Source organism: Panthera tigris, chromosome E1 (genome assembly GCF_018350195.1).
Source record: "Panthera tigris isolate Pti1 chromosome E1, P.tigris_Pti1_mat1.1, whole genome shotgun sequence".
NCBI classification, from domain to species: domain Eukaryota; kingdom Metazoa; phylum Chordata; class Mammalia; order Carnivora; family Felidae; genus Panthera; species Panthera tigris.
The window spans coordinates 10685573-10706089 of record NC_056673.1 but is presented as its reverse complement, the minus strand read 5'-3'; the positions used below and the strand labels follow the sequence as shown (position 1 = coordinate 10706089).

Below are 20517 nucleotides of genomic sequence, written 5' to 3'. Positions count from 1 at the left end.
AGGATGTTCTTCAGGAAACACTATCAATCCCTTTTGGAGTTGCGTAATGGATCATTAAACAGACAGGACGTTTTCTAGTGCCCAGAAAGGAAAACCGGCACGCTAGGAGCCGGGTGCGTTTAACAAGATTGAATTCTGCTGAGTCTGTGGCTGATGGGGAGTGGTGGGGGTGGGGCTTGGGGGTTGGGAGGGAGACTACTTCTGTCTACTTTTTTTTTTTTTTTTTTTTGCTCTTTGACTTACTAGGGGTATGTGTCACCAGGTCAGGAGACACAGAATTTATGAATTTTCAATGAACGAGTTTGCCCCTCCCTTCCTTTGGCTGGGGGATAGCCCTGTGCCCTGGAGCTGGGTGTCTTGATCGAGCCAGGGACTTGACCTCATAGGGTGTTTTAAAGTGGGCACTTCAGCAGTTGTTAGCCATTCACGGTGTGGTGCCACCATCACTACTAATCCCAGGACATTCCCATCACCCCAGAAAGTGACCCCATTCCCATTAAGCAGTCACCCTCCGTGACCCCTCCCTCCAGCCCCTGGCAACCACCAGTCTACTGCGTTCTGTCTCTGGATCTTCCCGTTCTGGATATTTCTTACGTGTAATGGAATCAAACAGCGTGTGGCCTTTGTGACTGCTTCGTGTCACTCGGCGTGATGTTTTCAGAGTTCATCGCTGTAGTAGTGGCACGTGTCCTCACTCCGTTCCTTATAACGGCTGAAGAACATTCCATTTATAGTTCCACCGCATTTTGTTTAATCACTTAGCACTCGATGGACACTTGGGTTGTTTCCACTTTTTTGGCTACTAGAATCCAGTTTTTTTAAAGAGAAGATGGAAACCTAAATTTTTGAAATCTGTTCATTTTTGCTCATTTCTGAGAGAGCACGCAAGCGGGGGACGGGCAGAGGGGGACAGAAGGTCTGAAGCAGGTTCCATACTGCTGGCAGCAAGCCCAATGCGGGGCTCAAACCCAAAAACCACGAGATCACAACCTGAGCCGAAGTTGGACGCCGAACCGACTGAGCCACCCAGTCGCCCTGAAATCTGTTAATTTTTAAATGTTGACAAGGAATTTAAATTTTTTTTTTTTAACATTTATTTATTTTTGAGACAGAGAGAGACAGAGCATGAACGGGGGAGGAGCAGAGAGAGAGGGAGACACAGAATCTGAAACAGGCTCCAGGCTCCGAGCTGTCGGCACAGAGCCCGACGCGGGGCTCGAACTCACGGACCGCGAGATCATGACCTGAGCCGAAGTCGGATGCTTAACCGACCGAGCCACCCAGGCGCCCCGACAAGGAATTTTAAAGTGAGAACATGATTTGGGGCTGATCAGATATATCTGCTGGTGGCCAGTGTGGTCTGCGGACTGCTAGTCGGCCATTTTCTTGCCCCTTGCCCAACCCAGGGCCCTGTCCTTGGTTCTGACGCACTTGGCATTTTAACCAGTGACTTGGGGAGAAAAGGGGACTTCAAAGCCCAGAGAGGCTCCTCCTTCCTCTGGTGTCACACGGCAAGTTAGGGGCAGGTTCAGTGCATGTGGCACCTAATCCTTTCCTGGAATCGCCATATGCCATCTTGGGCTGCTGCAGAAGCCTTCTGTGGCCGTGCGTGTCCCGGAAAAGTCACCTCAGACCGTAGCGTGGAGATAACCAGTGTTAGAATGTTAGCTTATCTGCTTCCTGTTTTTTTCTGGCTCTTATGTTTTTACATAGGTGAGGCCATATTGTATATCCGGCCTTACACATGTATATAGGTATTTCCATCTGCACTGTGTGGTATTTCCAGACATCAGAAACTCTGCACTGCACGGCTCCCGTGGGACAGTGCAGGGCTGTGGCACCGTGACACAGCCCCCGGCTGTCCCCGGAGGTGGGTTGTGCAGCTCTGAAGCTCTGCTTCCAACAGCCCTGCAGGAGATGGCCTCACACCAGCTCCTCCATGCACTGGAGCATGGATACAGCCCCTCTCTGCTTCCCTCTTCCGAGAGCCGCTCCAGAGCAAGACACGGTGTCAGACTTGCCGATTAGCCTCAGGCAGAATCCGCTAGTGTGTGTTTTCTGGGCCACCCCATTGCCCGGAAACACATTCATAAATTTGAAAGATGTAGAGAGTTCCTACCCAAGCGCTGGTAGTCGCCCCCGCCCCCGGATGAAAGGAACACTGTTTCGTAGCAAAGCCCTGCCATTCCCGGTTCTCTCCAAGCAGCACTGGGGGCGGCTTGGCCAAGCGGCCTTGGGAGGAAATGCTGAGGGCTGAGAGGAGGGCGGTCGGAGCCCGCCGGGTCAGCGGGGCACTTCCTCCTCTGTTCCAGACACACAAAGCAGCCACCTGGGATGAGAGGGGCAGACAGCCTGGTGATTCAGAAGGCCTTGGCTGGCTCAGGCCCGCTCACTGCCCGGGCCAGGACAGAGGCTGTCTTCCGCCCCAGTGGCAGCAGGTGGTGCTGCTGGTTTCCTGACGATCCCCGCCACTCAGTTCTGTGACCCCCACAATGTGACTGCCCCCCACCCCGCCCCCCCGCACATGAATATTCCTATGCGAGGCCTCGGATGAGCCAGGCCGGCGGGGGAGGGGCCCAGGGACACTTGCTCCCTATGAATGGGCCCACAGAGCGGGAGGCGGAAGCCGCTTGATCTTTCTGCCCCGAGTTCCATCCTCCTTTGCTCTCATTCACTCGCGCTTTCAACAAGCATTTATTTATTGGGTTTGTGGTGTGGCCCGGGCCCCGTCGACTACACGGAGGACAGAGCACAGAGGAGCCTTGCAGCGAATCCACTGTCCATTCATGGAGGAGGAAGACGGAGCGCCGGTCCCCAGGGGCCGCGCTGTCAGCGGGCGTAAAGGGGGGGTCTGCCCCGCCAGGCTAGCTTATGTGGGCTGTCGGCACCCATGGGAAAGCAGAGGGCACGTTTTCTGTCCCCCAGGTAGGTCTGAGGAAAGCGAGGTGCCACCGCGTGTAGCCTCCTGTGACTCCAAAAGTCAGCACGGTGCCTGGTACACACATAGGTCCCCAAGCACCACTCGCAGACTGGAAAGCCAGGAGCCCGCCATGGCTAAGCGGCTCATCCGTGGTCATCTGGATGACTGGCCAGGGATTGAACCGAGGGCGTCTTTCATCCCACGCCCAAAGCTCTCTAGGCTGTGACCGTTCTTTGTCTGCGTGCACGGCGGTGCGGGGGCAGGGAGCTCTTTCTGGACCGGAGCTTGTGGATTTTCAGCATCGTGCGTGCTGGGTTTTAAAGTTCTTGGCCGTGCTGTTTCAGCGTATTCTAAAGGGGACGCAGGGCACGTGGGAAATAACTGGGGGTCATAAGAGGCTCTCGAACAACGTTAGGGTAGAGTTGCACAGCAGCGGGGGGGGCCCCGTGTGGGAAGCCTTGCCTGTGAGCCCAGGATGACGGGGCTCAGCGTGGTGCCAGCTCACGGAGAGGGCATTGGAATGCGCGCGGTGTATATAGCCTCACGTTACCGTGTTCGTGCAAAAGGAGCTCCTCCGGAGACAGTGAAGCACTTTGTTTTCACTCTTACCGTTGCCCGTTTATCAGTTTGAGGGAAAACTGGTGTTTCGACCCTCGTTGCCCGAGCTAGGGTCTGGATGGAGGAGCAAAGCCTGATTTTGCACCTGTGTGGCAGGTGTGCAGTTGCCGAGGGGCTTGCCCGTGTGAGGCCAGGAGGGGAAGGCCCGGGGCCCAGGGCTGGAGGGGTGGCGGAGCACCCCAAGAATTGTCTCTTTGTGGGGGCCGCCTGGGTTCCCGTGAATGCCTGATCCTTCCTTTTTACATCGTGTCCAGTTGTCCGCCTCGCAAACTCCTGTGTATTCTTGGATACGCGGCTCACATATGCTGCGTGGAAAGATGTCACCTGTCCACAGCACTGCCTGCCCCGATCCCGTGGTCACCGACTGCCCGTGCCAGCCATGCTGGTTGCAGTAGGTGTGTTCTTGTTTCTTCTCAGAGGCGGGACCTGGACCCGGGCCTGGTGAATGCTGACCAAATGTGCTCAGAGCGAGGTGACTCCAAGGAGCGCCTGTGTGTGGGAGGCGAGGCTCGTCCCCGCCCGGCGTTTGTCCATTCAGGCTGTGTGTCTGGCTGGCGCTCAGATGGTGGGCCTCTGCTTCCGAGAAGGCTTGGCCAGGCACCTGAGTGCTCCAGGAGCTCGGTGGCTCTCACACATCCTGGCTGCCTATTCTAGTCACTTCTAAGCTTCTAAGAATCCAGACGCCCAGGCGCTCCCAAGAGTCTGTGCGTGTGAAGGGAAGAGGCAGTGTTAGTGTTTTACTCACATCCCTCGAGGTTCCTAAGGACAACAACACCTGAAAACCACTTCTCTGGTGGCCCCTGAGCCGCACGGCCAGTGAAGTCTTGCCAAATCTAAGGCGTTTGAAAACTCTGCGCAGCGCGTCAGAGCTTAGGGGCAGCTCTTATCTGTGTGTGTTTCTAACACCCCGAATTGTCCAGAAGTGGTCACTGAACTCCAGTGTTCAAAGATGCCTCACCGGAGGGAGTTAGTGTGGAAACTGCAAAGTCCCTTCCGGCCCCGGGGTTCTATAGCTCCCTTGATCCTTCGCCGCTTCCCTCCAGCCCCCAATTAGTTGTCGAGCATCTTTTGCGCGTGAGGCTCAGTTCTGAGCGCGGGGCAGGAGCGGCGTGGGCCAGGTAGACCCGGCCGCTGTTCCGTGGAACACGCGCTCCAGCTGGGGAGGCGCATTGTCACGTGAGCTAGCGCAGGGGTGAGTTCCTTGTGAGGGGTGAGGGGCTGGGCTTAGAGTGGGTGGCTGAGGGATGAGGTGTTGTGGAGGCTGCAGGGTAGGGGTCGGGCCTTCTCAGCAAGCACCTCCCACCCCTCCAGACACACAGCGGCGGGAGATGACCTTGCAGACAGCTCCGGTAGAGACGGGTGGCTCTGTCTTCACACCAGCTGGACACCGTGGCTCAGACATTATCACCAAGACCCGGACTTCTTTGCGCAGCCCGAGCCTGTGGGCCCTTCCCCTCTGGCCTCCGGCCTCAGAAGCCCCGGGTCCTGCCGCCTTGGGGGCTACCTCATGTTCTCAGTCCACAGCCCAGGGGATAGGGAGGATTTCTCTGTAGCTCCTCTGCCATCCAGGGGTTTGGGAGTGGGGGGCTTGGGACCGGGGTACTTTGCAGGTTCACGTCAGCTGGTGGAAACCCTCCCCGGTTGCCACAGCAAGGTCAATCCGCCTCGGACTGGGACTGGGAGTAAGCGGGGATGGGGGGGGTGGGTAATTCTCCCAAGGAAGTCAGGGTATCCTTCAGGGAAACAGGGCAGGAGTGCTGGAAAGTGGCCAGGGGTCTCCTGATGGAGGCGAGCGGCTGGAACGGGCAGCAGCTCTCACACACAGTGCCCGAGGTGGTCAGGTCTGCAGGGGCAGGAGCGTGAGCCTCCCGGTCCGTGTCCTCCTGGCGCAGGTGAGCTGGGGGGTGTAGACCGGTCTCCTGACGAGCTCGTTCAGTTCTCGTGGTTGCTGGTGAGCAAGGGGAGGCTGAAGAAAGGGTGTCAAGATTCCCGTGCTCTGGGGCTCCTGGGTGGCTCAGTCCATTAAGTGTCCGACTTCGACTCAGGTCGTGATCTCACGGTTTGTGAGTTCGAGCCCCACATCGGGCTCTGTGCCGACAGCTCAGAGCCTGGAGCCTGCTTCGGATTCTGTGTCTCCCTCTCTCTCTGTCCCTCCCCACTTGTGCTCTGTCTCTCAAAAATAAATAAACATTAAAAAAATTAAAAAAAAAAAAAAAAAAGATTCCCTTGCTCACAGGGAGCCGGAGCAGTCTGTCAGTCTCTCCCTGACACTTTCTACCACATGGCCCCCTCTAGTCAAGGTGGAGAACCAAGGCCCCGTGAGGTGCTGTGTTGGGGACAGAGCAAGGACCCATCCCCACTGTGATCCCAGCCAGGACCAGTGTCCTGCTAAGCGCCTCGTCACCTCGTTTGGCAGAAGTGGGCCTGGGGAGAGCTGTCACAGTCACAGGGAGGTGGCTCTGTGTGTGCTTCTGGGAAGACCTGGAAGGAAAGGTCAGAGCAGCTTCTGGAGGCAGGTGGGTGTTTCTGGAGGCCTCTGGAGGGTGTGGGTTTGGGGGAAGCAGCAGGAGAGGTCCCAGGTCCACACAGGAGTTGACAGGCTCGGGTGTCCAAGTGGTGGTGGGAGTGAACCTTGCAGGTCCGTCTGCCTTGGCCCGTGCCCAGCCATGCACGCTGCTGCTGGGGCTGTTAAGAGGGGCCTGGGAATGGGGCCCAGGGAGGCAAGTCCTCTGGGCTCCAGAGGCGAGTCCTCTGGAGGCCTGGGGGACATTCCCTGGTCTTCTCTGACACTGGCAGTCACCACCCTTCCTGCTGCCCTCTCTGAACCTCAGAGCTCTGCCAGATTGTCGCAGGAGCCACCCGCACACCTGCAGCGGGGAGGAGCGTGACGGGGGTCACAGCCCAGGGAGACTCTTAGGCAAAGGAGTAGTTATGGTGCTAAACGATAGGTGCTCTAAAGGAAAGCTGAGTGATTCCAGAGGAGTTAGTGAGGGCAAGCGGGGAGGGGAGAGGCGGAGGGACTCGAAGGCCCAGAGGCAGCAGGCGGTTTACGTGCCCTATTGTGTGTCTGGGGGTGCTGGGGAGGTCAGTGTGGCTGGGGAAGCACAGGCAGAATGAGGACATCTAACACACATCTCTTTGGAGTTCCAGAAGAGTTTATGCTTGAAAAGATAATGATTGATGGTTTTTAAGTTTGTGGCAAGGTGCTACTTCTCAGATCCAGGAAGCCTAGTGAATCGTAAGCAGGATAAAGTAAAAGAAATCCCCACCTGGGCACATTGGCAGGAGACTGGAGAACACCACAGGAAGGGAACATCTTTTAGTTTTTATTTTAATGTTTCATTATTTTATTTTTGAGAGAGAGAGAGAGAGAGAGAGAACGCCGGTGGTGGAGGCAGAGAGTGGGGGAGAGAGAATCCCAAGCAGGCTCCCCACTCAGTATGGAGTCCAACACGGGGCTTGAACCCCCGAACCGTGAGCTCATGACCTGAGCCGAAATCGAGAGTCGGACATTCAACTGACTGAGCCGCCCAGGCGCCCCTAAGGAAGAGAACGTCTTAAATAAACCCAAGGGAGCATTTGCACCACTGAAAAGAGACGGCAGTCAAGCGGACGGCTGACTTCTCAACGAGGATGGCCATTGCTGGCAAGCAGTGGAATAAGGTCTTAGGTGCGCTGGAAGAAACACCATCAACCTTGAATTCCCTTCCTAGGGAAACCTCTTTCTTGCCAGAATGATGGTAAAATACATTTTGAGACACCAGCGAAACATCTGTTACCCTCCGGAATTCTGGATTCATTGAAGGTATTCCTCAGGAGCAAAGGTGAAATAGTGACATTTGCAGGCCGCAGAAATGTCCCAGCTTCCCATTGTGACTTGGTCTTTCTGGTTATTTTGGCTCCAGCCAGGAGCCCTCCAAGGAACCCGGCCAGAGTCGCCTCAGCTGAGCAAGAGATTCTCCCAGTGCTGTGGTCACTTAAGAGATCCCAAGGGTTTCAGGAATTCGGGACCAGGAGCCGAGGGTGCAGAGACCAATATGTATATTTCATATCATTTCACAAAAAGTAGTAAAAATGTAACAGGATTTGAGCGGCACAGTTCATAAGCCTGCGGATTTGTTGTTCTCAGTGACAGGAGCACACGCATTATTTTCAGTCCCCTTCAGAATACTTAGCAAAGACTTGATCCTGTGCTAGGCAAAAAAAAAAAAAAAAAGGCCTGCCTCAGCACATTTCTGGAAACCGGGATCACCTAGAACACACATTCTGACTACAACATCCTCAGCAACAAAAGGAAGACTAGAGAAACTCCATATGCTTGACATTTGAAAAACTCCTCTGAATTCTTGAGTCAAAGAAGAAATTCTAATGAGAATCAAAACACTTAAAACCAACTAGTAAGGTAAATATTTTTATCCCAGAATTTGTGGGGCCACTAAAGCAATAGTGAGGGGGGAACTGGTAGCTTTCACTGTTTACAGAATAATGTGACACCGAAAGTGGAAGAAATGAAGTAAGGATAAGAACAGAAATGAGTGCATTAGAAAACAAACACACGGGACAGTCATCGCTGACCGAAAAGAGCAACAAATAAAACAGATCTCTGGCAAGAATAATTTTAAAAAATAAGGAGGAGGGGCGCCTGGGTGGCTCAGTCAGTTAAGCGTCTGACTCTTGATTTCGGCTTAGGTCATGATCTGTGGTTTGTGGGTTCAAACCCCACACTGGACTCTATGCTGACAATGCGCACCTGCTTGGGATTCCCATTCTCTCTCTCTCTCTCTCTCTCTCTCTCTCTCTCTCTCTCTCTCTCTGAGACCCTCCCTTGCTCAAGCTCACTCTCTCTAAAGAAATAAACTTAAAAAAATTTTTTTTTTAAATAAGGAGGAAAGACGCAGGCGTTATTAGGAATGAAACAGGGGGACATAACTGCCCACACTGCCAAGGTTTCACACGGAGTCAGAGGCTGTTTGATCAGCTCTGTGCTTTCAATCTGAAAACTTAAAGTGGATAAATTTAGAAGGAAAACTTAGCAGAGCTGACCGGAGATCAGTAGGAAATCTGTAAATAGGGGTAGTGCTATATCATCATTAAAGGCATCGAGTCAGGACTTAAAAATCCTCCCCACCCTACAATCCACCCGGAGGGCTTTCCTGGCAGATTGTAACACCACTCTGGAAACAATTCCACCTTTATACAAACTCCTTCAGAGGGTAGGAAAATAGGGAGTACCCTGCTATTTTATGAGACTAGCATAACCTTAGCATCAAAAGCAGACAGGACATACAGTGTGAGAACAGACCTGTCAGGCCACTCCCGCTCAGGAATACAGATGCAAAAAGCAGATAGTTGCTAAACCAACATGAAAAATATAAAAAATGATAGAGTACATCAGGAGAAAGTTTGCAAGGACCCCGTCCTTAGAAAACGTATACATACGTGTACCAAGTCACAGACGAGAAGGGGAAAATCATGCTATCATCTTAATTTTAAAACTGATAAAATTCATCAGCCATTCACTGTGAAAGTCTTAGCAAACTTGGAATAATGAGGAGCTTCCAGAGCCTGATTAAGGGCTTCTAGAAGGAAAGAAACCTATAAATGGTAAGTGATACCATTTAATGTAAAACGTTGAAAATCGATCCCGTAAGAGCAAGACAGGGACACTGGCTGCCCACACTCGTGCTTTATGTTGACGCTGATGGTCCCAACCAGCACAGTGAGGCGGTAAAAGGAAAGAAAAAGGATGAAGGCTGGGAAGAATTAGGCCATCGTCACTTGCAAGAGATGTGCACACAGAATAAAAAGGAAATGTGTACATAGAAAAAAAAGACCTTTGAGGTGTAGGGAAGGCTTTCCTAGTCATCACAAAAAGCACAAATTACAAAAGAAAATACCGATAGGTTTCTCCCCATTAAACTTCAGAACATCTCTGTTCATCAAAAGATACCTTAAGGGGGCGCCTGGGTGGCTCAGTCGGTTGAGTGTCTGACTTCTGCTCAGGACACGATCTCGCGGTCCGTGAGTTCGAGCCCCACGTCAGGCTCTGTGCTGACAGCTCGGAGCCTGGAGCCTGCTTCAGATTCTGTGTCTCCCTCTCTCTCTGCCCCTCCCCTGCTCATTCTCTGCCTCTCTCTCTGTCAAAAATAAACATTTAAAAAAAAAAAAAGATACCTTAAGGAGAGTGAAAAGAAAAGCCACAAATTGGGAGGTAACATTAATGGAACATTATGAACATTAATGCAGGGAACATTAATGAGATTATGGGGCAGTTCCCAGAGCACCAGGACTTGCACCCACACAGCATAAGGCATGACTGTGGAGGCCACACGGGCATCACTCGGTGAAGGGGAAGGAGCTTCGACCGAGGGCCTCACACGTATGAGCGCACTTGGGGATGAGAACCAAAGCAAAACCTAGCCAGTGCCTTCAGCGGACCAATCACATGTGGGCACCCCCCGCCCCGCCACGGAGCGGAATATTATACAACCGTAAAAAGGAACACGTTTCCACTGCACGTCAACGCAGGTGAAATCTCCCAAATAAAATGTGGCGTGCGTGAATAGAGCAGGCCGTACAGGATGTGTACATTTATATATAGGTAAGAAAGGCACAGCTGATCGATAGGTTGTGTAAGGCTGCCTCTATGGGTAGAGGGGAAGTCGAAGGAAGGGCTAACACGAAATTGATGAGGATTGGGGTGGGGCCACCATTGCGGGGGGCACTTCTCCCTGAAAGGCAGCAGTGGCTTTTAGTTTGTTTTTACTTTTTCGCATGTTTGTTTTTGAGGGAGAGACAGAGCACAAGCGGGGGAGGGGCAGAGACAGAGACAGAGACAGGATCTGAAGCTGACTCTAGGCTCCGAGCTGTCAGCACAGAGCCTAATGCGGGGCTCGAACTCACAGACCCCGAGATCATGACCTGAGCTGATGATGCCAGACACTTAACCGATTGGGCCACCCAGGCTGACAGCCAAGCTGTGGCTTTTAAACATTGTTGTGACTCCATCAGAAGCTACAGGTGCATGTTGTGTGTCCGTGCTTACGCGTGAGAAACGCCCCGTATCTGTGTGTGACCGAGGTGAAGGACTGGTACAACAGGATCGACCCCTTATATTAGGTGCATTCTCTTTTACTCTTTTGAAAACCGGTTGTGACCCACTAAGTTGATTTGCCACTGACGGTTTGAAAACATTTTATTGCCTAGGTACATAGGCATTTGCTTCTGATTCCTTTTCACATACACCTCTGTTTTATTCACCCTCTGTCAAAAGCAGAAACCACTCAAAGCAAGTGGGGACGGGATGCTGCCAGGGCCTGTGGCTGGAGCAGCAGATGGGCAGGCTCGTTCCTTGGAGGAAGCCTGTGGACTCCGGGGAGACGGGCTCGAACTTAGCTCGGGAGGCTCCTCGCGAGACCGTGTATGGCGGGGACTTTGGAAAGGTTCTCCGCGGTTTCTTGTCTGGTCCCTTCCCAGCAGGCCAGGCCCAGTGCACTCCCCGGGGTGGGCACCCCCGATGGCTGTCGGCCCTGGCCTTCAGCTCTGTCCAGCTTTGCTGGCGTGGGACAGCACCCTTTGGGTGACTGCCTGTCTTGACATGGGGCCCAGCGTCCTCTCCTTTCTCTCCCCAGCCGCCCAGTGCTCTCCGAGGATGTATCTGAGCCTACCCTGCCTTTCCACAGGTGCCAAGCCAGCTGCCCCCGTCGACCCGTGGGGAGTGCCCACCGGAGCCAGCATACCCTCCGTCTCCAAGGGCTCGGACCCCTGGGCAGCCCCACAGCAGCAGGCCCCCAGTGCTGGGAAAACAGCCGACGCCTGGGCCGCAGCCTCGGCCGCCAAGCCTGTTTCGGCCACTGGTGAGACCTCCCTCTGCCCAGGCTCCGAGGGCCCCTTTGGGCCCCATGCCTTCCCCTCTTCTGGCTCTGTGGCGTGGGATCTGTGGGTTTGCCTACATTTGCTGCTGCTACCCCATCACCTGCAGCCTTTGTCCCCAGTCTCCCGATGCCACAAGCCCACCGTGAAGGGTGAGCTCACAGGTCTTCTGGGCACCGCGCCTCTGTCCAGAGGGAGCTTCCCGAGGGGGTCTGGGCAGGCTACCCTCTGGGCGCTCCTTCCAGTAGCTTCCTACAGGCTCTATCCAAGTCTCGAAACCTAGCTCCCAAGTACCTTCTTCAGTCTGGGGTTGGGGCAGGCGGGAGCAGTCGCAGGCAGGCGCCCCCACACCGTGTCCTGGGAGGCCAGGATCCTCGGCCTGGCCCCCTCCCAGACCACCAGGTGACCCTGAGCCCCGTGCGATGGGGTAGACCTCTCCCCTCCTGCTCCCAGCACACCCCTGGGTTGTAGACTGGACGGCAGAATCGCGGGGTCATGTTGATGTGCCCACAGTCACCGGCCTCTTATGTTCACCCAGGGGCCTTTGATCTCTTCAGTAATTTGAATGGTACAATTAAAGATGACTTTTCTGAATTTGACAACCTCCGAACTTCAAAAAGAACAGGTATGTGAAAGATGGTAGTCGTTTCCATAACGTCTGTGCCTTTGACCAGCCCAGTTGTTGCAGAAATAATCGGCTTTCAAGACCTATCGACTTCCTGCATTTGGTTGTGTTTTGGTCTCGGGAGCTGTAAGTGGCCGATTGCAGGAATTCACACATTGGCAGTGAAAAGTCATGCGGTTGGGTTTTTCTTTCACCCCGTCCTGGTGTCGGGCCTGGGTTTCCTGTCTCATTCACCTCTCTGCCTCGGCCCCGCCCCCAAACCCCAGAGGCTGCCTGCACGAGCCCCAGCCCAGCATGGGCCCCCCCCCCGCTGTCCAGCCTGAGCCACTATGACTGTCTTCTTTCCTCCCGAGTCCCCACTCCCCAAGCTGCCCCTTTGGCAGACAGCCTGAGCTCTGGGCCTGGACACGGTGTCTCTGCCCGACTTCGTCACCCCCGTTGTGGCTCCCACCCAGTGCCTGTCAGAGGCCCAGGCCCAGTGCCCCCGGGGCTGGCGGGGCATCAGGGCAGGTAGGGTACAGAGAGACCGGACCAGGGGGAGGGGGCCGAGGCCAGAGGCCAGGGACAGAGCCAGGCTGTCTCTGTCCGTCTCCGGCCACGCCTCCCAGCTACATAGAGCAACTTCTCTCCTTTCTCTTTCCTCTCTCAGCTTCTCCCCGTGCCCTCCCCATTCTCCATTTGCCCCCCACCCCCACCCCCTTCCTCCCACCCCTTCCCCCAGCTACAGCTACAGGCCTGGCTGGCCCTGGTCTAAGGTACGAGCAGCCTGGTGCCCCGGGTCACCCCTCGGGCCCCCTCTCAGCTCAGGGGACCAGAGGCCACTTAGAACGTGCTGCTTCTTGGGGTCTTTCTTTCGCTGCGTTAAAAAAACAAAATGCCATGCGTGTCCTCTGCGGGCCAACTTACAACCTAACTGTCCTGGCCCACCCACGCGTGCCTCAGCGAGAAGGCGGTGTGGCTTCTTTGTGCGGACATCGTTCCGTGGACTTGCAAAATAGGTACCCCCAATTCTAGAGCTATTTCCACTGCAGAAAATTTGGGAAAGTTTGTGGAAGGAAATGAAAATCATCTGTAATCCTTCCACCCACCCCAGCCGCTGTGTATGTTTTCTGGGCTCTGTGTATACGGTCTTTTTTGTTCAGCTCATACTGTCCGATAGAGTTGGGTCCTCCCCCGTCTCCTCCTTTACAGAAGAACAACGGATTGAAAAATGGAAACATTTTTCTCAGGACATAAAAAAAAAGACTTCAGCAACTATTCCATCGCTGTGTAATATTCTCCTTGCGTTGCTCAGCGGTAATTTATTTGATCTGTAACTTTTGGGAGGACATTTTAGGTTGATTCCAGGTTTCGCTCAAGTAAATAATGCTGCTGTGAACAGCCTGGTGCTTACATCCCTGTTCACATTTCGCATTATTTCCCAAGACTGGATTCCTAGAAATGGGATTACCGAGTGGAGAGTATGACCATTTTTAAGAACCCTTAACCCCATTGCCGCGTTGCATCTTGGCCAAGCACACTGCGTTCCCACCAGCCTGTCTCAGTACACCCTCTGTTGGCTGAATTTTTGAAAATAATTTGCTTTCTTCTCCATCAAGAAATTCACGTTCATTGTAGAAAATGGACAGTGAACACACACCAAAAAGTAAGCTGCTCGTGCCCAGCCAGCAACCTGAAGGAGCACCCCGGTATTTTGGGGGGGGGTAATCATGCTGTCTGCGTTGTCTTGTCACCTGCTTGTCTTCACGTAATGTTGTGATACGGCTCTTCCCTCATCATCGCGTCTTCTGTCCCTGCGCTCTGGGTTTGGTTACGTGAACCGGGGGTCCTGGGAGCTGCCCCTGTGGCCGACTGTCCCCGGTCGGGTCTGTTGGAAACGGCCCTGCACCGAACATCCCGTCTTCTGCGTGGCCACGCGGGGTGCCCCCCGGAATGCCTGTGTCTCGCTTGGGACTCTCCTGGGGTTGGCGTCTCGGGGCCCCACCCTCCGCTCTCACCGTGCCCGCGTGTGTCCCTATCTTGCAGCTGAGGCGGTGGCCTCTCCACCGTCCCAAAACAACGGAACTACAAGCCCCGACCCCTTTGAGTCTCAGCCCCTGACCGCCGCCTCGAGCAAGCCCAGCAGCTCCCGGAAAACCCCCGAGTCCTTCCTGGGCCCCAACGCGGCCCTGGTGAACCTGGACTCGCTGGTGACCAGGCCAGCCCCGCCGGCCCAGTCCCTCAACCCGTTCCTGGCACCAGGTATGCGCACCTCCCGGCTCCCCCCCCCCCCCCCACCGGTCGTCCGCCCTTCCTGAGAACGGGTTTGGGGCAGGCCTCGGGCCCTGACCTCTCCTCCATCCCTCGGGGGGCGCTTCCTGCCGTGTCCCACACGGTGGTGCCAGATGCTCAGAGGCATGGCCGCAATTGCTGGGCTTCAGCGGGCAGGGGTGTGAACGCCAGTGTGCAGTGGTGGGGTGGGGGCTGGAAGACAGCCCCTCTCCTCAGGTAGACCGAGACCCCTGAGCGGAAGCTGTCCCTGACGCGGTGCCCTTGGCCAGGGAGACCCTCCGGCAAGCACCGCCTCCTGGCCGGGCGAGGGCAGTGGTGGGGTGAGGAGGGGCCGGAGTTTGCTGCCCAGCTTTCCACTCTCTGGGGGCCACTTTCCAGGGACCCATGGACCCTCACTTCAGCCCCGCGAGGGGCTGGATTCTGCCTTTCCAGGGCTCGGAACCCCACCTTCCCATCCCTGTGTGCGTCCTCCCTGCCGGCAGGCTCCTTCTAAAGGCCCGCTCTCCACCCTCAAAGGCTCCGTGTGGACAAGCCCCCAGCCCTTGCTTTAGCGTCCAGGGCTGCTGTGGCCGGCTTGGCCCTGCCTTCTCTGCCCCTGCACTCACACCCTCAGCTGCCCCGAGCCCCTCTGCTTTCCCTGCCCGGAGCGCCCTCTCTCCGGTGGGAGATCACAGTCCTTCTCGGCACCCAGCCCAGATAACCCTCTCCCTCCGGGGACCGACGCCCCCGAGATTTCCCAGCAAGGCCTTGGGAGCCCCAAGGGCCGGGATGTTATCACATTCAGGGCGTTCAGTCTGAAGCGCACCGCAAGACAGATCTGAAGCCCTGGGCCGCGGCCCCTCATAGAACCCTGCAGAAAAGAGGGACCCCAGGACTTAGAAGGGTTGAGGGTGGGGACCCTGGGGCAGAAGTGGGGTGTGTGGAGGGCCTGGTCCTGCCCAACCCTGTGATGGGCAAGGACGTGGTTGCTCCTTGCTCCCTGTGCAGGATGAGAACCCAGTGTCTAAGCCAGGCTGGCCTTCCCCCCCCCTCCCCCCGGTGGCCCGCCATCCCTCCCCCCACCACTCACCCGGCGGCGCCCCGCCATCCCTCCTCAGGGGGCTTCTGCTACCTCTAAGGTGGCCCTGCTCCAGCAGGGCTGATCTGCAGGGTTACCAGGGGCTGGTGCGGGGACGCTGGCTGTGTCCTCAGCAGGGCGTGTGTCTCCCCAGGGTGGGGCAGAGAGCGGGCAGGGCAGCGTCTCCTGGTGGTGACCTGTGGGGGTGCCCTCAGCAGGCAGCCTTCGTGCTCTGGGGCTGGGCTGCTTTGGAGACTCAGTGCTGGCAGCTCTCGCGTTTTTGGCAGAACATCAACGGACATTTTTGCTGAAAGCTGGGGAAAGGTTTTATGACGTATGATAAATTCTGGACATGCTGGGTAAGACATGGCTGCATGCACTTCTTGACTGCGGGGCTTCTCAGAGCCTTTATCATGCCAGCCCTTGGGTCCCAGGGCCCAGCATGGGGACTGCCACCCTCCAGCAGCAGTTCCCAGCTCCCCCTCTGCCCTCCTCATTCCCGGCCCCCCGTGGTCACGGAGCGTGGCACGCGGAACACGGGAGCAGTGCCGGCTGTTCGTCGTGAGGGAGCCCCACGAGCTGGGCACGTTGCTGGCACTGCCCCATTCAGGCTTTGGGACTCTGGATGAGTCCCTTGGCCTCTCACAGCCTCGGTCTCCTCACGCGGACACCGGAGACCCAGCCGGCAGATGCGTGTGCGCGTGCAGAATAGCGTGTGCGAAACAGCGGGCGCCGGGAAGGGCTGTTCCCAGAGGGGTGGACTGCGGAGAGCACGTGCTCCCGGTGGCCGCCAGCTTCCGGCCCTTGGACCTGGGGATGGATGTTGTCCTGACGAGGGCCGCTGTCCCTCCTGCTCTCTCCTCAGGTGCAGCCGCAGCCTCGGCCCCTGTCAACCCCTTCCAGGTGAACCAGCCCCAGCCGCTGACGCTGAACCAGCTGCGGGGGAGCCCAGTCCTGGGGACCAGCACGTCCTTTGGGCCGAGCCCGGGGGTGGAGCCCGTGGCTGTGGCCTCCATGACCTCCACAGCCCCGCACCCAGCTCTGGGGGGCAGCGGTTCCTCCCTGACGCCACTGGGCCCCGCCACGATGAACATGGGGGGCAGTGTGGGCATCCCCCCGTCGGCAGCTCAGGCCGCCGGCACAACCAACCCTTTCCTCCTCTAGTGCCCGGGCCTGGGACCCACCACAGAGCGAATGCCCAGAGCACCTGTGCCTGAGGACGCCCAGCAGGGACTCGATTGCAGAAGGGGGGGGTGGGTGTTAGGGCTTTCCACTTCCGGCTTCCTGATAAAAGGGTTGCCTCTACGGCCCCGATCCTCAGACTCGAGCGGCGGCCGGCCTGCTAGACGTCAGACCCGGCATGCGGGTCTCCGCGCCTTCTGAGGCCGCCGCTCGCCCGTCCCTGGCCTGTAGCCCGACCCTGCCCGGTCGCCTCCCCGCGTCCCCCCCCACCCCCCACCCCGAGCGTGAGGTCCCGGCTCCTGTGGAGATTGGCCAGCTCTCTGGGGCCTTGGACGAGGGGGCGGGAATTGTCCGTGTCGCCCTTGCCCTGAACCTCAGCCCGAGGGCCTCTGGGACGCTGCCTGGCCCGGGCCTTGGGACAGCCACCGTGTCTTTGCCCCTGACCTCCAGCCCTAGCAGGACCCAGGCAGTCCCAGGTGTGGACGGAATGAAGCACCAGCTCCATGAAACGCTCACCTTTTGGGGACGTGGTTGTGCATATTTTATTTTCCTTTGACTCGTGTGTGAGTTCAAAGTCACCACCACCACCGTGGAACAACTCGAATTAAATCCACTAGAGCAAGCTTTAAACTAATCTGAGCATAACCCCGCCACGTGGCTCTATGCTTGTACACGTTTGCACATATTTTGTTTAGTACAGTTTCATATTTGAGTTTGCAGAATTATCTAATAGTCTTTTTTTGGCTAATATTTTTATAACGTGGTTCTTATTTAACTGTCTAGTTTTGATAGAATTTACCAGGTCTGGCTCAATTAAGATATTGGCACGTGTCATGTTAGTGGTTTAAATGCTCTTATTTATGGTTTTAACTCTAAGAAAATTTAAATAGGAAGAGACAAAAAAAAAATGCCTTATGGAAAAACTAAAGCAGATTCTTTATAGGGAAAAATATGGGAATTTGATTACACATAAAAGATGATGTTTATTTAAAAAAAACAAAACCTACAACAGCAACAACGACAACATCCCAGCCTCCAGTTGCCTTTTCCTTTCTTTCACTCCCTTTTTTTGGTGACTTCCCAAACTGATTGATTTGTAGCCGTTTGGGCTAGATCCTGAGAGAGGCTATTTTTCTTACCAATACACCACCGTCAAGAAAGTTAAAGAAAAAAAAAAATCCAATGTATGAATGTGACTCACCAGTTTGTATCGGCTAATTCCCTTTTGTAACTGAAGGCACGCGCAGATCGACAAAGGACTTCCGTTGGCAGTGGAAATCTGAAACGGAAGAGGCGTCTTGAACCTTGTGTCTGTGATCTCCTCTGTCTTAATCCGCACTCAGGGTGAAGATGGGGACGGCGTGGAGATGGCGGGTGTCTGGGGGTGCCCGTGGCTCCCTGGGGACAGCCTCCGGGCCCAGAGGGGTGAGGGACCGGGGCTGGCCCTGACCCACCCGGCTGCGAACCCCAGACACACACACTGCAGACTTAAAAATAATCATCTCTTATTTTGGAGAGGAGGGGGAAAAAAAAAGTCCTTCTCACACGATAGATTTTTAACAAACGTGCACTAATCTCACCCCCCCCCACCTCCTGCTTCCCCCCGCCCCCCACCACTGTAAGAAAAGTATGAAGTCATGAAATAAAGACCAGAAAGGATGCGCTTCTCCCCAGGGAAGGGACCGCGCCCCCCCCCCCCCCCCCCCCAATCCCGCGTCTGGTCAGCCTGCCTGGCGGGCGTTCCGGTCTTCCTTTCCGCCCTGGACTTTTCGACCCCGACCCCAAGGGCAGCGGACCCCGCCCCCGGCCATCCTCCGCCCCCTCGCTGGTTCCAGGAGGAGATGTGACCCTGAGCACCGCCCTGAGAGCCGTAAGATGCCCGGTGGCGAGCGGGCGGAGTCAGAACTGCCTTCTCAGGCCACTCCTGTTTGCTATTTTTACAAGCTCACCGTGCTGCTCCGAGAGGCCGTCCTCCGGCCCCAGGAGCCACCGCCTGAGCTCCTAACCGGCCACACCTCGGCCAGAGCCGGAGGCCCGGGGCTGGACCACGGGCCCCGGCGGCGTCTGGCCTCTTCCGACCTGGGGGAGGGGCCTCTGCAGGCCGCTTCCCCAGGGAGGTGCTTTCACTCGTATGGTGCGAGCCCGGACCCCGTCACAGGCCAGCAGACCAAACCTGACTACTTGGCCAGTGATTCTTGGTCACAGCCAAGACCCCTTCCTGACGTGACTTTGAGGCCCCCACATGGTAGCCACTGGGCCACCGAGGCCCCAGGAGACCCCCGTCCCTCCCCGCCTCCCGGCCCAGGCCCGTCCCAGGCGCCTCGTCCCTGTTGCCTGCTGCACTGATCATGAAGCCACCGGCCTCTGCCACACGTGTAACACACATGCCCTCACGCCCCCTCCCGATGGGCACCGTGGTAGGGGTGTCACCCAGCCCTTTTCTCAGTCCCAGGGGCCGGTGGCTGGTTTTGAACTTGTGTTGACTATTGATACTTATTTACTGTACAAATATAATTTATCATTTGTATCATGATGCGGTTTCTGGCTGTGTCCTTCCCTCACCCCCATCTGCACGTCAGTCCCGCCACGCAGGAGAGGGGTGGGCAGGAGCAGGGGGAACGGTGGCGAGGTGCATGCCCCGTGGTGGGCATGCGGCTTGGCTTCCCTCCCCTCCCGTGAGGGCCCCTCGCCCCAAGCTCTGCCCCGGGGCAGCCCTGCACACGCACCTCTCGGCCGCACCTCTCGGCCGAAGACCTGGCCTGGCGTCCGCTCCGGGAGCAGGACTCAGCAGGGACCCTGGGGAGGGTTTGCCTGAGTCCAGAGCAGCTGGGAGCGCCCCTCTGCCAGGGTGCCCTGGGTTACGCCGCGTCGAAAGCCACCTGTCCGTGGCATGACAACCCGCTTACTTCTTACAGAGTCCAGTGCCTGGTTGGTCGGGCGGCTCTCCAAGCAGTGATCGGGGACCCCAGCTGCTCCTTCTCGCGACACCGCCACCTTCGACACACGTGGCCCTGAGGTCTGCGGGGAAGGCAGTGAGCGAGCAGAGCGAGGAGTGTGAGGTTTCACGAGGGCCACGTCTGGCGGTGGCTTCTCCCCGAACCCTCGCCAGCACCGGCCCCAGGGCTCCAGCTAGGAGCAGGGAAAGGGGGAAATGCAGGCTTCCTTTGTGCCCTGGGGGACGGGATGTGAGTTGGGTTAACGCGGCTGGTCTCTGTCACAGCAGGCCTTGTGGCCGCCAAATGCAGATTTCATCCTTCTGCACATAGAGTGTACCCCTACCCCCGAGGGCGGCATCCTAGGGTCGCACACAGAACCACCAGAGAGCGTATGTGGGGGTAATTTGTTACACGGCAGTAGAGAACAAGCACACACAAAATTCTGCCCTATTTCCTTGCTGTCTTACCCTCATATTGTTCCGACTTCCTGCAGCCCCTGTTGAGGCCATTTGGGATAACGGGAGGAGCGTCACCCCCTAAACCTGATACTTCCCGGGAGGCTACTTGTTCCGATGAGAAGTTTTACTAGGACTTTAGTGTCCCAACCAGTTTTGTTTCTTCCCTCTTCCCGTCTGTTTCTTATCTGTTCCCCCAAGTCCCATCGGCTTCTAGAAACCAATTCCTTTTCCAACCTCTCCATGCCCCCAAAGTTCTGGATTCGTCGTTTCTGTCATTCAGCTTTCCTGAGCTCACCGCTTCACTGTGCTAGCTTTCCAAGTGCAAGGATCGCTCAAGGGAGGTTTGAAATGGGTCGGGCCTATAAGTGGTGAACGAACATCTTTCAAACCTACGTTTCTTTGGCCAGAACAACTCACAGGGACCCACCTGTGTACCACGGGGCCCTGGGACAACGCAGTCTTCTTGTGAGCCCAGGAGAAAAAGGAGATGTTCTAGTGAGCACACAGCTTTCTCACGGTGGAGGACAGAGGGAACAGCGAGGGGTGACCTCGGGGCCATCCCCTTTGACTGTTCTTTG

General features: G+C 56.2%; 1 protein-coding gene and 1 non-coding gene across 9 annotated transcripts in view; both read left to right on the top strand.

The window, feature by feature from the left end:
- The window catches only part of EPN2 (epsin 2), an 86248-nt gene extending 67185 nt beyond the window's left edge, over positions 1–19063 (top strand). For 7 of the 8 annotated variants that reach the window (XM_042965489.1, XM_042965491.1, XM_042965490.1 and 4 more), the window contains 4 exons: positions 11221–11394; positions 11949–12035; positions 14061–14276; positions 16229–16617. In XM_042965489.1, the coding sequence (XP_042821423.1) occupies positions 11221–11394; positions 11949–12035; positions 14061–14276; positions 16229–16527 (776 nt within the window). In that variant the 3' untranslated portion in view covers positions 16528–16617. Of the gene's footprint in view, positions 1–11220; positions 11395–11948; positions 12036–14060; positions 14277–16228 lie in introns of all 8 variants that reach the window. The other variant, XM_042965493.1, reaches the window with a different exon arrangement.
- On the top strand, positions 9500–9584 carry TRNAR-UCU. Its single transcript has one exon. It is a non-coding gene; the product is annotated as a tRNA-Arg (tRNA).
- Positions 19064–20517: the final 1454 nt, after the last annotated feature.